The sequence below is a fragment of the Halichoerus grypus genome, chromosome 3 (assembly GCF_964656455.1).
Source record: "Halichoerus grypus chromosome 3, mHalGry1.hap1.1, whole genome shotgun sequence".
NCBI lineage: Eukaryota > Metazoa > Chordata > Mammalia > Carnivora > Phocidae > Halichoerus > Halichoerus grypus.
Window position 1 is genome coordinate 193331764 of NC_135714.1, and position 17123 is coordinate 193348886.

The 17123-nt window shown below is 44.6% G+C and overlaps 1 protein-coding gene across 1 annotated transcript in view; it reads left to right on the top strand.

Annotated features, from left to right (window-relative positions):
• The first annotated feature begins 2090 nt into the window (after window positions 1–2090).
• Window positions 2091–17123, top strand: part of ENPP6 (ectonucleotide pyrophosphatase/phosphodiesterase 6) — a 118217-nt gene continuing 103184 nt past the window's right edge. The window contains exon 1 of the mRNA XM_036071340.2: window positions 2091–2398. Within this exon, the coding sequence (XP_035927233.2) occupies window positions 2158–2398 (241 nt within the window). The 5' untranslated portion in view covers window positions 2091–2157. The remainder of the gene's footprint in view (window positions 2399–17123) is intronic.

The following is a 17123-nucleotide window of genomic DNA, read 5'->3' on the forward strand; positions in this document are numbered from 1 at the left end:
ATGATTTTGGGTTTTTTTTTTTTAGATTCCACACACAAGTGAGAACATACAGGTATCTGTCTTTCTCTGTCTGACTTACTTTGCTTAGCAAAATGCCCTCAGGGTGCATCCATATTGTTGCAAGTGGCAGGATTTCCTTCTTTCTCATGGCTAAATAATATCCTATTGTATATAAATATACACCACATCTTCTTTCTCCTTTAATTCATCGATGGACACTTAGGTTGTTTCCATCTATTGGTTATTGTGAATAATACTGCAATAAACACGGGGGTGCAGCTAACTCTTTGGGAAAGTGATTTTATTTCCTTCTCCATATCCTCACCAACGCTTGTTATTTTTCATCTTTCTGAGGCTAGCCATTCTGATAAGTGTGAGGTGATAGCTCATTGTGGTTTTGATTTGCATTTCCCTGACGATGAGTGGCATTGAGCATCTTTTTATACACCTGTTGGCCATCTGGATGTCTTCTTTGGAAAAATGACTATCCAGGTCCTTAGCTGGGAAGGACCTGGAAGCTTCTGTCACTTTTCAGAGGAGAAAATTGATGCATGGAAAGGCAACTTTCTCAGAATCACACAGTTGCATAATGCCAGAAGCCAGGCCATGGAATCCTGTCATCTTTCTGCAAGCCTTGGGTTCTTTTCTTCCACGTCATCTTCCTCTCCAGGGAGGCGAGGCCCCAGAGTGCTGACAGATCTGGGCAGCACACTCCTGAGAGCTCATGTCTGTCACTAGCAAGAGCTGGAACAGCTTTCAACACAAAGGTGGTTCCAGATCCTGGAGGAAATTTTCTGTTTTTCTGCATTGTCTGGGTTAAACCACTGTGACAAATGACCTTATAGCATTGTCAACCTTTGAAAAACAAGTAGCAAGAAGTACTCATTCTGAAGTATTAGGTGCTGATAATCACATCCAAACAAGATCCTCCAGATAACAAACACATAGACTTTGGACCACAAGACCTGGGGCAGTTAATATTAACCACACTTTCTGATCTATTGTCTTTTAGCTTTTATTTCCAACCTTTCCCAGGCCAGAAGGTAAAAGATTAGGAGGACTCTTACTGTAGGCAATGCTGAGATTTGGTTAGAATTCCATCCTATACGTTTCTTTCTTTTCTCGTATGTTGGTATGTATATTAAAGGGGCTTATTTACAATAAGTTATTGACCCAAAACTTTAGAGAAACTGTCTACACATGATCATAAAACAATAAGATCACCATAAAACAAGATAGGCCACATCACCAGTGTCCCCACCCGGACATGTCACAGCAGATGCAAGTGACGCCTTGCGAGGCTCTGAGGACCTGTGGACTCAGGGAGTTGTAATCTGCTCAGGGAGCTGAGGGAGATGAGAAGTGAAGCAGAGGAAAGTGGATACCCCACGTATGCTCATCCTTAAAATTCGGAGTCCTTAACCTTTCCCCAAGTGAGCCCAGGCCGCCCCTGCCCCAAAGGGTGAGAGCCACCTCCTCCTGCAGATGGGTTTGGACACCAGCAACTTGAAAAACAGGACAATAAACACTGTAGATAGACGCATAGGGAAAAAAAATAAGTGGCTAAGACTTAGACAAGTAATTTGTTTTTAAATGTGATGGTGACAGAGACACCGCTGAAAAGTTCACAAATGTGCCCACCTAATTTTATCATCTCTTGTTTCTATCCTGGATGAAGAGGTTCGTGTTACTAAATTGTAAGTGAAAAAGTCAGTCAGAGAGTTTAAATTAGGCAGAGGCGTGGGATAGCAGCAAATTAAGATTGTCCTTTTCTTGGGCCCCACCCTTTGGTTAGCCCAACTGCAAAGTTAGCGTGGGCTTCCGTCATCTTCTAAAATTCTACCTCTCTGTGGGTGCCTGTGTTTCTGGAACACTCACCCAAAATAATAAGGTCGCCCTGTCTCCCCTGGTGTTGATTCTGGGTTGTGTGGGGACCTGGCTTCTCCGAAGGAGTTGGTCTCCGGACTTTCTAGTAAAGGATGAGCATAGATGTTTTTAAAAGGGGGTGCTGTACCTTTAAATTCTGAAAGTGAACTTGGCTCAGGAAGGCCAGCAGTCAAGGTCCAGCCCCTAGAAGAGAGAATAGCTCCAGATTCTCCATCCTCAGTCTCTGCAAGAGGAGGGCTGGCACAGCCGGGCGGGCGGGCTCCTGGCACTATGGCAGTGAAGCTCAGGGCCCTCCTGCTGGTGCTCGCGCTCAGCCTGGCGCAGCCAGCCACTGCCGGCCGGAAGCTCCTGGTGTTTCTGCTGGATGGTTTTCGCTCAGACTACATCAGTGATGAGGCCCTGGAGTCCTTGCCTGGTTTCAAAGAGATCGTGAGCAGGGGAGTAAAAGTGGATTACTTGACCCCCGACTTTCCCAGTCTCTCTTACCCCAATTACTACACCCTAATGACTGGTGAGTACTGTGTCCTCTTCTGGGTGGGGTGGGGGGGGGACTGGAGTCCAACAGGGAACAGCTCCTGGCATTGAAGTCTGATTTAAACGTTCATGTTTCCCTAGCCCTTTGGGACACCAAAGTTCTTGGCTGAGACTTCTTTTTCACAGTAGTGTTGTTCTCCAAAAGTTATCTCAAGGACCTGTTTTGGTGAGGAGAACAGAGAACTACACGAATAGATGATGTTAAAAGTCGTTATTTGTTTCACAAATAAAAATTCTAGTTAACTCCGTACTTTCTAAGTTCAAGCTAAAAAGTCAACAGGTCTTCGTGTATTTGTACCGAATTCCTTCTGTCCCTTTGCTCTGCAGTCATCTGTCATCCTGGAGGTGTTTTGGCTTGTTTATCAATATGCTAGACTATGAAAATTACGAATGGGATTCCTGGATTGCGTGGAGAGAATTTGTAGGTCATATCCTGAAGTATTACTTAGCAATGTCACTTGCCCTTCTTTTGCCTTCTTGGACCAAGTAAAATGACATGGAGAAGAAAAAAAAATTGTTTTGTACTTCAGATTCCCATCTTTAACTTTTAGTATCTGTTAAAACAAAGGAAAACAAAACCCTAGCCAACCCAGAGCATGCTTGGGTTTGGGAAGCTGATTTTTGCCTAAAAATGATCTTCATTAGGGATCGCCAGAACGCCAAATGTGATTCCACAAATTCAGTCCTCTCTCTGTGCTATAGAACATACTTTCTGCTCTCACAGTTGGATTCCCAGCTTCCAGTTTGTTTTTTAGCTAACCTTTGTAAGGGCCAGCAAGAGGCTCTCAGAAAGAATTTAGCAAACTGTCCAGGGAGGCTGTTAAGAATGCACTGTTATTGCTGCTTATGCAGGACTTAGCTACGTGCTCCGAGCACAGGGAAAACTCTATAAATTATGTTAACAGGAAGAGGATGAGAACTCTTGGATCTCATTATGGATCTCCACACAGAGGCAAACCCAAAGGAGTCTAGAAAGACAAATTGATATCTCTGACTTCATGCGTGGGTACCGGTTGCATGTGTACATAAAAATGTGATAAAATTAAGGTGGGGGAGATACTTTAGAGAATTAGAAATGAGAGCATGGGGAGAAAAAAATCCAGACGGCACAAAGGCAAGGAATTTACTTGTTTATTTTTTAATTTCCCCCAACAGACACACAAGCAGCCTCTGTAAGATAAAGAGGATGAACAAAAGTCCTCTCGTCCTCACTTGGCATGCTTCTCCCCTTGCAGGGAGCTGGTTCGCAGGCTGCTGGGTCACACATAGATGTTATTGTGTATCACAGCCTGACTTCAGTTCTGTCCCATGGGGTTTCGCACCCGCAGACCACCCCCACTCCAGTTGTCTTTCAGAGCTTTGGCTGGGAGACCCAATTCATAAAGTGCCACGTGCAGTTTTCTCCGTTCCCCGTGGAAAAATGAACAAAATCCATTTTAGAAAGCAGGGCTCCAGTGAGTAAAAGGGGACCATGACAGCCTCCACAGAGAAACCAAGCCAGTGGCATGGCCTTTTGATTGTCAGACCCACATTCCTGATATTGGCACAAGGAATAAATGGCACAAAGCGTCAGTCATGCGGTGACCACACTTTCTTCTCAGGCTAGGGGTGTTTTCACTTGTCCACTCATGATGGAAGAGCCCTTTCCATGGTGGGACAGGCAGAGCCCATGAGTGTCTGGCAATGATCTCACCTTCATGGTCAAACTGAGGCTAGCCTAGGGAAGCCATAAGAGCTCCATATGCATTCTGCCTGAATATTTTTAGATGGTAAGATGTATTATTTGAAAGCCTTACTTACGTTGGCTTTCTCTCTTTTATAGAAGCAATATTTCTTTAAAGATTTATTTATTTGAGAGAGAGAGAGAGAGAGCACAAGCGGGAGGGGCAGAGGGAGAAGGAGAGAGAATCTCAAGCAGACTCCGCACTGAGTGCGGAGCTCCACATGGGACTCGATCTCATGACCCTGAGATTACCACCCGAGCTGAAACCAAGAGTCAGATGCCTTAACTGACTGCGCTACCCAGGTGCCCCATGGAAGCAATATTGTACACAGAATGGCTCATGTTCATGTGCACATGTCTTTGGGTTTGTCTCGTACCTACTGAGTGAAAGTATGGCTTGGAGCAGGACTGGGGGCCAGGAGGTGCTAGACCATGAAGCTGGTATCATCTCCACTGCCCTGGAACTGACTCAGGGCTACATTTAGACTATTCCTCCCAATAGCCATGCTTAGTTTTCCACTTGATGTTGAAAAATTCCTCTGTTTTCATTTAAGGAAGGATATATCCGTTGGGAATTGTACTTAAACATATGGTTTGAGCATTTGAGCATTTTATGAATCGACAAAGGAAGCACGCTGGATCCTTTTGGTACTAAAAGATATACTGTTATAAGGGTCATCGGAATTCCTAAGAGAGACTATGATCTCACTTCATTACATGAATTACTGCCCACAAGACATAAAGCCTTTGGTGTTCTTATCTTTGCATAATGAGGAATACTAGGTTATTGGCCTTGGAGCTGGAAAAACTTGGCTGGAGTCCTCTCGGGGTCAGGATGGTGTTGGACAACTTCGGGCAGCCCAGTGCACTGCCCTGAGCCTGTTCCCTCAGTTTCCAGGTCTCAAGTCAGGCCAGGATCTCAGGTGCTGCCAGATGCAGACATGAAAATGAGCAGTGCATAGGGAATTAGAAAATGTTAGGACTGGCAACTCTTGGGAGGCCTAAATATAAGAAACGAAACAAATGACTGAAATTCTAGAGAGGAGAATTTTTTGGGAAGCCACATGGACAGTGATGGGGAATGAACAGTCACAGGATGCATAAGGAACCTGGGAAATCATCTAGCCCAGTCATTGACATGAAGCCCCTGCAGCTGATTTTTTTTTCTCCTCCAAAATATATATTGACGTCAGGACAAATGTGAACAAAATCTCAAAAGTGATCAAGAAGATCCATCAAACAACTGATTGCTGGGGATACACAGAATCTTAAAACAGGGTCTTTCATATGGGGAGCCCACAATCAAGTTGAGAAGGAGAGACAGATCAGGTACCTACTGATATTCTAAGATGAATGAAAAGGGCTGAATTGTTTCCCTCCAAAATTTATGTATTGAAGTCCCAACCCCTAGTAGCTCAGAATGTAATGTATACAGTACAGACTGTAAAGATACAGTCTTTAAAGAGGTGAGTAAGTTGAAGTGAGGCTGTTAGAGAGGGCCCAATCCAATCTGACTGCTGGCCTTTCAGAAGAGGAAGAGACACCAAGAATAAATGTACTCAGAGAAAAGGCCATGTGAGGAAACGGTGAGAAGGCACCATCCGCAAGCCAAGGAGAGAGGCCTCACCGGAAACGAAACCTGCTGGCACCTTGACCTTGGAGTTCTGGAGGCTGGTGATCGGAAATCAAGGTGTTGGCAGAGCCATGCTCTCTTGGGAAACTCTAGGGGAGAATTTCTTTCATGATTTTCTCTTAGCTTCTGGTGTTGCCAGCAATCCTTGGTATTCCCTGGCCCGTAGATGCATTGATGTTTTACTCTAGTCTCTGCCTCTGTTGTCTCATGGTGTTCTCCCTGTGTATCTCTGTGTCTCTTCTCCTCTTACAAGGACACCAGTTATATTGGATTAGGGCCCATCCTAATGACTTCATTTTAACTTGAATACATCAGCAAAGACCTTGGTTCCAAATAGGGTCACAGTCACAGGTACTACGGGATAGAGTGTCAACATGTTTTGGGAGAACACAATTCAACCTTTAACACATGGTAGAGAGGAAAGAGCTGTGAATTTGTTGCAGAAGACCTGATTTCATCTATTCTGTCACCTCTTACCTTTCAGAATTTGAGTACTTTTGAGTTTGAATATTATCTGTCAGTAGAATGGAGAAAGGAAAACTAACCCAGCAGGCTTGTTGGAGGACAGAATGGGACACCTCGTGTAAAGCCACCATTATAAAACCTGTACCTATTACACACTTTATCACTAAGATTAGGCTAAATTATGTTGTAGTAACAAGCTGTATCAGAGGCTTAAAACCAAGGTTTATCTCTCACTCAGGTACATGGACTTTAAGGACTAACTCTGCCCCATTTCCTCTTCATTTTGAGACCCAGGCTGAAAAAGCAACTTCTATATGAGACGTGCTGCTCATGTGGCTAAGGGAAAAGGAACATGGCAGAATGATGTGGCAATGCTTAGAACCTCTGCTCAAGGTGGCACAAGTCACATCCCCTCATTCCATTGGCCAAAGCAAATTATATTGCCAAGCTTGATGCCAGTAGGTCAGGGATGCATAATCCTCTCTCAGTGGGGACAGGAATTGTCTGGAACATTAATGCAGTGTGTCACACACACCCAACAGTAACTAATTGCATTTTATAGGAAGTTTGTGGGGCTTTGTGAGAAAGAATGGCATAGAGATAAGTGTCCACAATGCAAGGGAGGGGAAGTATTATTGGGAGTTACACTGGGCTTGAACATTTCCATTTAATTCCATCTAGAACTAAACATTGAAAGATGAATGGAAAGATTTTTAGCAGGAGATGTATTTTAGGCCAGATCTTAAGAAAAAAAAAAAAAAAGAAAAGAAAGAAACCTATGAAGTCTGCGAGATGTGAGGGCCACAGTACAAGCAAATCAGAGAGGCAGAACAAGGCAGGCGAAGGGGCACTAAACCTATTCCCCACCTGGGTGTGAGTTGAAGGGCTAGAGATGAATTTGAAAAAAAAGTCATGCAGTTGATGGAAGGCTTTGAAAGCTGAATTGGAAATAACCCAGTAAGCTCCTGCTTTCTTCCTCTTCCACTTCAAACGTTCAAGCGTCTATTCTTCGTGATGGACTGTAAGTAAGGAGTTGAATTTGAAGAGCAGCTTGGAGGCGGCACTCGCCGAGGCTAACATGGTACTGAGAGGGTAGGAGGAAGTAAGAGGAAGGGAGCCTGAATCGGTTCCAAGACCAGGAGGCATTCAGAGTCTGGGACTCCTGTGAGCAGAGACCAGAGACGGGAAAGTTTGGAGGCCCGTCCATTTGGGGAAGTAAATTTTATCAGAATAGATTTCAAGTTGGAGTAAGATATTCACCTGGAATTGGCCCTTTAGGGGATCAGAGAGAGTGTCTTAAAGGACAGTTCCAGAAACATGTGGAATAACCATGGGGGTAAAAGGGAGAAATTGCTCCTGTGGATCCCAGTGGATCCCCAGTGAATGGACTTCTTATCTCTCTGGGTGCCCCAAGCTGGTGGAGGCTATTTCTCACAGATGCACAGTTAACTCTGTCTTCCCATCTGCATGAACTTGGTCTACATTTTGTCATTTACTTCCTGAGGACACATAACCATACTTTTCTAAGGGGTCCCAATCACGCTGCCTCGAGAAGCAGGCTGACTAGGTAAAGTGCAGGGCAACAGAAGCGTGAAGAGCAGTAACCGGCTCATGCCCAGAGAAAAAAGTGTGTTCCAGGAATTTACAAAAATAATCTTTCTTGGCACGCCATTATTTAAGCTCCCATCAGCAGACCTCTCTACACCGAAGTGCCACTTTTCAAAAAGTGTGTTTCTCTTGGCTTCCTTGGTGATGAGAGGGCGTTCTTGTTCTATGGCATTCAGCTGCTGGAACCTGACTCCCTGAAGAAGGGAATGGTTAGGGCTGTGGGGAAAGCTTAAAAATGTGGTGAAAGCTTTTGATTATAATAACAGCAAACTGTTTTCCAGAAGGTCCACCCGCACCATCCTCAAACCATGGCTGCTCTCCACTTCCCCTTCCCCTCACCCCAGTGTTGATTGATAGGACCATATTCCTCCTGCCAAGGCTTCTGGGAGTTTGGTTGAAGCACACTGCTCTCAGTACCTGCTTCATCATGAATGATATGCCAAAAATGGGTTAAAGGACATTTAAAATTATTTTGGAGGGAGCCTGAGTCAGCGTGGTAACATTTATTTCAGTTTAAACAACACATACTCAAGTTTCAGAGCCCCCTTCCATGAATAGCGCCATTGTGTCCACCATCCTCCAGGAGAGGACCTGGAGCAGGTCTGGGGCTCCCCTGGCTCCTGTGTGTAGCATTTGGCTCTCGTTGGATATTGTGCTTGATCATAACCTAGTCCTACCTTCAGCCATTTCCATCGCAGGGAGAAAGGGTCTGGCAGACAGGTCATGGAACCATGTGGAACAGTCTCATTTGGACAAAGGGCTGCTCAGACTGGGATCATAAACAGACTTGTAGTCGAGGTTATGGCAGATATTTTACCCCTTGATGAAGTAACTCCCCTTGGGTGCCTGCCTTTAAGAGCTTCTGTGGTAGCCAGGCGTGCAACAGGAGGACGAGTGGGGCCACCGTGAGAATGCATGCACGTGTCTGCAGCAGAGTGTCCCAGGTGGGACCCATGAATGGGTCGCAGGTGTGCCAAGGGGCCTGGTCCCCTGCCCAGTCACCTGGGGATGAACAGCCTTGTGTGTTCACCCCACGTTGTCCAGCCCAAATGTCTGATGTGAAGCAGGTTGGGAAGCGCTGGTGGACCAGAGAGAGAGCAGAAGGGAGGGCAGGGTGCCAGGGTTCTTCTCCTGACTGCTAGGACCCGCTGGGACATCGGATAAATCATATCATCTTCCTAGTCCTGAGTTCCCATGGCTTTCAAGATGGGAGGCCTGGGAAAGAGGAGCCCTGGGGTTAAGTGTGCACTTAGTAAGTGCCAGATCTATGTTGGGAATGTTCTAAGTGCCCTGTTCTAGGTGCTGGGAATAGTCATGAGGCTCAAAGGAGATTCTCAGGGGTCATGGTGGGGTGGAGGGAAAGGGTTATCAAATGGGGTTCTTGATGACATTCTGCATCCTTCTCCTGTTAGGATCACAGCGAGTCCTCTTTGACCTCTTTAACACATTTGAAGAAAGTAGTCTGTGGTTCACCCCACCGGCCGCTGATGGCCCTGGACAAGGATGCTGGCCTGAGGGGAGGGTGAGAGGGATGGAGGTCCCCACATCTAGGGATGTAGTGGGTAAGCCATCCATAGAGTTTCCCTGAGAGGTCCCTGGACCTTGGCTCTTCTTCCAGATTCTGCACACAAGGCAAATAAGTCAGTGCCCTGGCTCTGCAGCCCGTCTAGTTTTCCCTGAAAAATTATCTACATGTATAAGGATTTGGCTTTCTCAGGTGGGCTTGAGAAAACATTCTGCTTTCATGGTTGAAGGCAAAAACCCTAAACAAACATAGGTGTTTGGGAGAAAACCTCAAATATTGGGCTTCTAGTCATTCACTGGCAGACCACAGGCCCAGCCTTGAATACACTCCCCACCCATGTCAGCCCCCGCCCCTGTTGGGGGTACAGGTAATGAAAGCCTGAATTAAAGGGTTATCCCCCCAGGCCTACCCTCACTGGCTATGTGAGCTCCATTTCTGGGCTTTGGTGTGTTCTCCTTGATAAAGGAGGTGGACCCTCTCTAGGGTACACCCTGACCTGGAAGACAACCCACCAAGAGTCCACCAAAGAGGGCAGATGTGAGGCCAGGCCACGTCAGGCCTGACCTCAGAAAAGTCACCAGGGTCTACACTCCTGAAAAAGGGCCCCAAGTCACTCACCCTGAGGTGTTCCCAGCGGCCAGGCCATGTATTATGTGTGAGTGGTCAGTTATTTTAAAATTTTTTCACACATGTTCTCCTAGTCTCCTGTCACAAACACTCTCTCCCACCCTCTGTCTGGCCGGGCCCCACCAGGAGGCAGGAGGTGCAAGCAGCCCCTGCTGGGAGGCACCCCCATTCAAGGTCATCGGGGCCCAGCCAAGGATTTTTGCCAATTGGAGGAAAAACATACCTTTAAACATACACAAGAAACTAGAACCATGGTTCCCTCTTAGAGATAGATGAGAGACGAAGAGGGGAAGGAGATGTCTTATTGCCTGTCTTTTGAACAATATGATTTCTCTATTCAAAATATTAAATTAAAAATATACCCGTATCCAGTGGAATGTGCTCATCTGTAGTTGAGTAAGCAGACATTCTAATTTAGCATTGATAAAGCCCCCGTTCTGCTTCAGGCTGTTATAACAGAGAACCATAGTTTAGGTGGCTTATAAACAACAGAAATTTATTTTTCGCAGTTCTTGGGGCTGGAAGTCTCTGATCAGCATGCCAGTGTGGTTGGTTCTGGCGAGGATACTCTTCTGGGTTGTAAATGACCATTTCCTCATTGTGTCCTCACATGGCAGAAAGAGGGTGAGAGCGTTCTCTGGGGTCCCTTTTATAAGGGCACTAATCCCATTCGTGAAGGCTCCATCCTCATGACCTAAGCACCTCCCAGAGGCCCAGCCTCTTAAGAACATCACATTGGAAATTAGACTTTAATCTATGAATTTTTTAGGGAGACAAACATTTGGTCCATTGCACTGCCCTTGTGACTTAGAGAAATATTTTCACACTAAAAGAGTTTTTATTTTTTTTTAAGATTTTATTTATTTATTTATTTATTTATTTGAGAGCGAATAAGAGAGAAACAGCATGAGAGGGTAGAGGGCCAGAGGGAGAAGCAGGCTCCCCGCTGAGCAAGGAGCCCGATGTGGGACTCGATCCCAGGACTCCGGGATCATGACCTGAGCCGAAGGCAGTCGCTTAACCAACTGAGCCACCCAGGCGCCCCTAAAAGAGTTTTTAAAAAGATATTTTCCAGCCTAGGGGCCATAAAGCAGTGTTTTGTGGTTTGATTTGGTTTGGTTTTCTCAGCCTGTATTGCAGGCTTGCAAACAACAGCCAGCCAGGGCTCAGGAGACCCATGGCGAAGGCCACTGTCATCATCCTTCATGGAATACTATCATCTCATGGGGGCTACCACTGCCCCTTTAAGAAGCAGGACTAAAGACAGTCTATTGGGCCTCTGAAGCCTTGTTTCTAGCCTCTGAAGGCCTTCCAATCCCCAGGTGGGTCCCTCGAGCTACCCCTGCAGACCAAACCAGTCCACACAGCAATCCATCCTGCTTTTGGTCTACACTTGCTCAAGGGCAATGGAGTGTTAGCAGTCTCTGCATCTGGGCCCAGTACTTGCCCAAAAAAGACACTCCATTCATGTTTGTTGGATCCTGTTGGTTCAGCCAGTAACTGGACTTCCGTCCGACCCTGTGGTGGAAGTCTTATGTTATCTATCTTTTTTGTAGACTCTAGAGTTTTGTTGCTGAACCTCGTCTACTAAGGGTTCCACTGTTCTTTAACAAACCACTGGTGCATTCATATATGTGTGTTGATCTCACTGGATTCTGGAGTCCTTCTGGCCATATTCCATAGGCTTCTAAGTTCCCCCCTTCACCTTCACACTAGATGTGCTTCTCCTCCCCCAGGGCCCATAGCAACACCATTGCTACTTTTAGCCTGTCCTCCTGGACTCCCCATCACCCAGGGCTGTCCTCCTTTGTGCTGGGCTCTGTGGGTGGATCTGATTCCATGTTCCTGTTACTCCCAGTCTATCCCCTTCCCCTGCAGCTTAGCCAGCTGGCCCCGTCCCAAACCATGACACCCCTCCCTGTACATTCAGACTCCATTTTAGCATGCATTCATCAGTGTAAAATATAACATTAAAACTATGTGAATGAGCTTGGGAATATGTAACAAAACCCACTATATCCCAATCCACAATTTCCCCCAGAGGCATTCAGAATTACAAAATGTAAAAACCAGAAGCAGCCTTAGAAATGCTAGTGCATTTATTTGTCTCATTGTGCAGAACAGGAGCCCGAGGCCCAAGATTCAGACCCAGCAGCTAGGTAAGGGCAGAGCCTCACCAAGCACAGGGCTCTGAGGCCGGCTGGGATCTGGCGACCCCCAAATGCACAGGGACAGAAGCCCAGGCATCCTTTGCTACCCTTCCTGCCTGTTTGTCTGGTAGGCTCCTCTGCCTGAGCTCTCAGCTCTGCTCTGGACCCACCACTCTTTCAGAGAGGGGCTTCCCTGCCTGGGTGGCTCTGCTTCTTTTCTCACCCTTACTAAGCTCTCCCAGGATGTATAAGCTGAAATGGAATGAGATTCAAAGAAGCTTTCTGTGAGGTTTCATCAAAGATCTGATCAAGGAGGAGGTGGATCCATCTAGAAGACTGGGGGTGGTGCTCGGATGCAGCTCAGCCATCCTCCCTACTTCCCCGGGCCACGGATGGTCATTGAAGGCTGGCCGCTCTCCTTTATGCTCCTTAAATAACTTCCCCAAGCTCTGATGGAGCAGATCAGAAAATCATGTTCCAAAGAATTCACTCTCAGACTGTGTCAGCATGTACTTCAACATCTAGCTAAAAGCTAAAATAATCAGAAGGAAAAAAAACGACTTTATTGACCGAATCCCAGCCATCTGTTTGTTCTTTTGAAATGAGAGCCAGCTGTGTGGGTGTCTCGAAAATTCACCTCAGGAGTTTCCCTCAGTGGACATCAGATTAGTCCCTACCCTTCAGGGTCCTGTTGGCCAGTTGTGAAATACCCGTTGGAATGGAATTCTGGAGAATGATCGAGTGATCTCTTCGCCTCTCCCTTGTCACCTCCCTATTTTTGTTGGAGGCCTCTCTGGGAACTCTCAGTCCTTCCTTTGCTTATACTACTTATTACTTCTGGAAGGGCTCTGCTCCCATCCTCTGCTCCATCAGAGCTTGGGGAAGTTATTTAAGAGGCATTCAGATAGCAGATGCCAACTTACCTATCTATCTCTTTCAAGCCAAAATAAAATGTCTCTCTTCTAAAAACCTTGACCCACAGATAGTAACCTTTCAGAACTGCGGGGTGCTTTGAGATCTATTTGCTAACTCCTTTACCGCTTACTGTCTAAACCGCAGAATTTGGTAACTGCAACAACATATAATGTGGACCTATATGCATACAATACATTCATATATGAATATTCTCTATGCGAGAATATATTGAACATTTACTATTCTAAATAAGTTGCTGTTCTAAAGATGACCAGGACACGGCTTCTGTCTTAGATGAACTTGCAATTAAGCTGGAGCAACTAAGTATGTGTTGAAATAAATATAATCACAGGACAGACTAGAATAGGCACAAGAGATACAGAGACCATTTCTGAGAGCGTGTGGTGAAGAGGAAAGGTTTGCTGAGGTGCTGATATTTAAATAAAGCCTGAAGGATTTGGACAGGTTGAAACTTGGAGGAAAGGCCATAAGGGTGGCTGGTCTTATGCAAGTCAAGGGGCAGAGGTGGGAAAGAGGAGAAACATGTGGAGACTAGGACTGGGCTTTGAGATGCTTACTGTGACATCACTGAGCAGTGTGGATCTGAGGGAGGCCATCCAGGTCTGAGGTGAGAACTCACCTGGGAGTCGGGTCCTCAGAAGCAGAATGAACCTGGGGTCAAGGATTTGCTAGGCTCTGTGGAGAGGGAATGGGCAAGACTGGCTGGATGTGGAGGATCAGAGAAAAAAAAAGTCTCAGTATCAGACAAGAATTCAAGCTAGTCCTATGGTAATGTTAATGAATTAATCTGTGTGTAAGTGGATCCAAGTTCACAATCTTGAATGTGTAAGAAACAGTGCATGTCTTTATCTTCTTTAAAAAAAAAACCAATGTAAGTGATGAATCACTGAATTCTACTCCTGAAAACAATATTACACTATATGTTAACAATTAGAATTTAAATAAAAATTTGAAAAAAATAAAAATGAAAAATAGAAATTTACAATTTAAAAATAAGTCTGACCCCCCAAAAATCTAAATCTATGGGTGAACCTGAAAACATGCTAAGTCAAATAAGCTATACACAAAAAGACAAATATTAGATGACTCCACTTATGTGAGGTACCTGGGGTAGTCAGATTCATAGAGGCAGGAGGTAGAATGGTGGTAACTAGGGGCCGGGAGGAATGGGAAGTTAGTGTTTAATAGGACAGAGTTTCAGTTTGGGATAAGAGAAGTTCTGGAGGTAGATGATGGTGATGGTTGCACAATAGCATGAATGTACTTAATGCTACTGAACTGCAAACTGAAAAATGGTTAAAATGGTGAATTTTATATTATCTGTATCTTACCACAACTAAAAAAAAAATCCTAAATCTGACTCTGCCTCCCATCCCACTGGGCTCAGTGGAAATTCAGTCTTAGTCACTGCTGGGTGGGTAGTGGGGTGACTTCTCTTCCTCGTCTAGGGTTATGCAAAGGTCCTGGGTCATATATAATCCTAAGGCATTGAGGACAGTAGCCATTGTCATTGGTCCACCCTGGTTCCCACCAAATGCCCACATGTGAATCCCTGTGTGTCCCAGAGACCAGGCTCTGCTGCTCTAAGCTGGAAAACCTTGTGCCTTGACTCCAGCCTCCCTTGTGTCTCTCCGATGTCAGTCCTCCCCATGGAGTTCTGCCAGCAGCCAGTGCATCATTTTCTGCTCTCACTGGATCAGTAAATCCTTCTTACCTCTCCCATGGTCTGGAGGAAAAATTTTCACCAGGACAAGTTTCATGGGTGTGTGACCTATGCAGTCACACTGGGCCCCGTGCTTATAGGGACCCTGTTCTTGCTTTCATGCTCTGCTGTCACTATTTTGAAATTCTTAATAACTTACGAACAAGGAATCCCACATTGTCATGTTGCACTAGGTCCTACAAATTATGTAGCCCATCCTGCCTTCAGAGACATGTTCACAGTGTGTTCAAATGAGCTCAATTTGAGATGATAAAATGTCCCAAAGGAAAGAGTGTGTCCATTAGGCAATATCAGCTGTTTTTCCAGAAACACAGACCACTCCAAAGACAAAAGGGGCTGGATGTCTCCTTGAAACACAATGGAGGGAAATACATAAGAAAAGAACAGGCCAGTTCATATTTCAGTAAAATACCTCAATGCAGTATCTAAATCAGTTGTTTATATTCTCATACCTTGGGCACTTGCAAGATATCTGGGTGGTGATTTTTTACCAGTCATGATGGCTTAGAGATAAAGATTTCAGAGTTGTCCTCAGAGAGGTGGGAAATTATGTAGATAGATGAGGTCCCTTGGGAAGATTATGTCAAGAGAAGAAAGAGAGAAGAAAAAGAGGTCAAGAGGTCCCCTCAAGGTTTCAAGACTATATATAGTTTATATAGTTGTGATCTCAACTGATCTTTTAAAATTATTATTACAGTTTTATTTACATGCCATAAAATCCACCCATTTATAGTATACAATTCAATGATTTTTAATATATTTACAGAGGTGTGCAACTATCATCACAATATAATTTTAGACTATTTCCATCACCCCACAACAAAACCTTATACCCTGTACTTGCTCCTCGTTCCCACTTCCAGCAACCACATTAGGCAACCACTAATTTACCTTCTTTCTCTAAAGATTAACTTTTTCTGGACATTTTATATAAATCAAACGATAGGATATGTGTTTTTTTTGTGTCTCGCTTCTTTCACTACTCATAATGATTTTGAGGTCCATCCATGTTGTATCAGTACATCTTTCCTTTCCACTGGCAAGGAGTCTTCCATTATACAGATAGACCATATTGCATTTATCCATTCACCAGCTGATGAACATTTGGGTTGTTTCCACTCTTCGGCTGATGTGAATGATGCTGCTACAAACATTCACGTACAAAGTCTTTGTATAGACATATGTTGTCTTTTCTTCTGGGTAGGTACTTAGGAGTAGAATTGCTGAGTCATGTGGTAATTCTATGTTTAACATTTTGAGAAACTGCCAAACTGGCTTTCCAAAATAGCTGCATGACTTTACATTCCCACCAGCAATGTATGAGGGAGTCCCATTTCTCTACATCCTCGGTAACACTTGTCATTGTCTTTTTTCATTATCACCATTCTAGAGGGTGAGAAGTGGTATTTCACTGTAGTTTTGAGTCGCATTTTTCCCTAATGATTAATGATGCTTGACATAACACACTTAGTGGCTATTTGATAACTTCTTGGGAAGGATGTCTATTCAAATTATATTATCCATTTTTAAAAATTGGGTTATCTGTTTCTATTATTAGGTGTAGGAGTTTTTCATTCATTTTGGATATACTTTTCTTAGAGGAAATATAACTTGCAAATATTTTCTCTTAGGAGTCAGGCTGTTTTTTCACTTTCTTAATGGAGGGGCTTCAAGTGTCAAAGCATTTAATGAAGTCTATTCATTGATTTTTTCCCCTTTATCACTTGTACTTTTCGTGTCATCTGTAAGAAATAGCTGCTTAAGCCAACACCATGAAGATTTACTCCTGTGTTTCCTTTTAAGAGTTTTGTACTTTTAGCTCTTACATTTAGGTTTGTGATCCGTTTTGAGTTAATTTTTGTATCATGTGAAGTAGTCACATGGCACCATGTGTCAAAAAGAGTATTCCTTTCCTACTGAATTTTCTTGACACTTTTGTTGAAAAGCAACTGACCATAAATGTTAGAGTTTATTCCTGGGCTCTCTGTTTTATTCCATATGTCCCTCCTTATGCCAGAACCATACTGTCATGATTACTTAGCTTTGTAGTAAGTTTTGAAATCAGGATGTGATTCTTACCCCCCGACTTCGTGCTTGTTTTTTTTTTTTTTAAGATTTTATTTATTTATTTGAGAGAGAGAATGAGATAGAGAGAGCATGAGAGGGGAGAGGGTCAGAGGGAGAAGCAGACTCCCCGCTGAGTAGGGAGCCCGCTGTGGGACTCCATCCCAGGACTCCAGGATCATGACCTGAGCCGAAGGCAGTCGCTTAACCAACTGAGCCACCCAGGCACCCCTGAGCTTGTTTTTAAA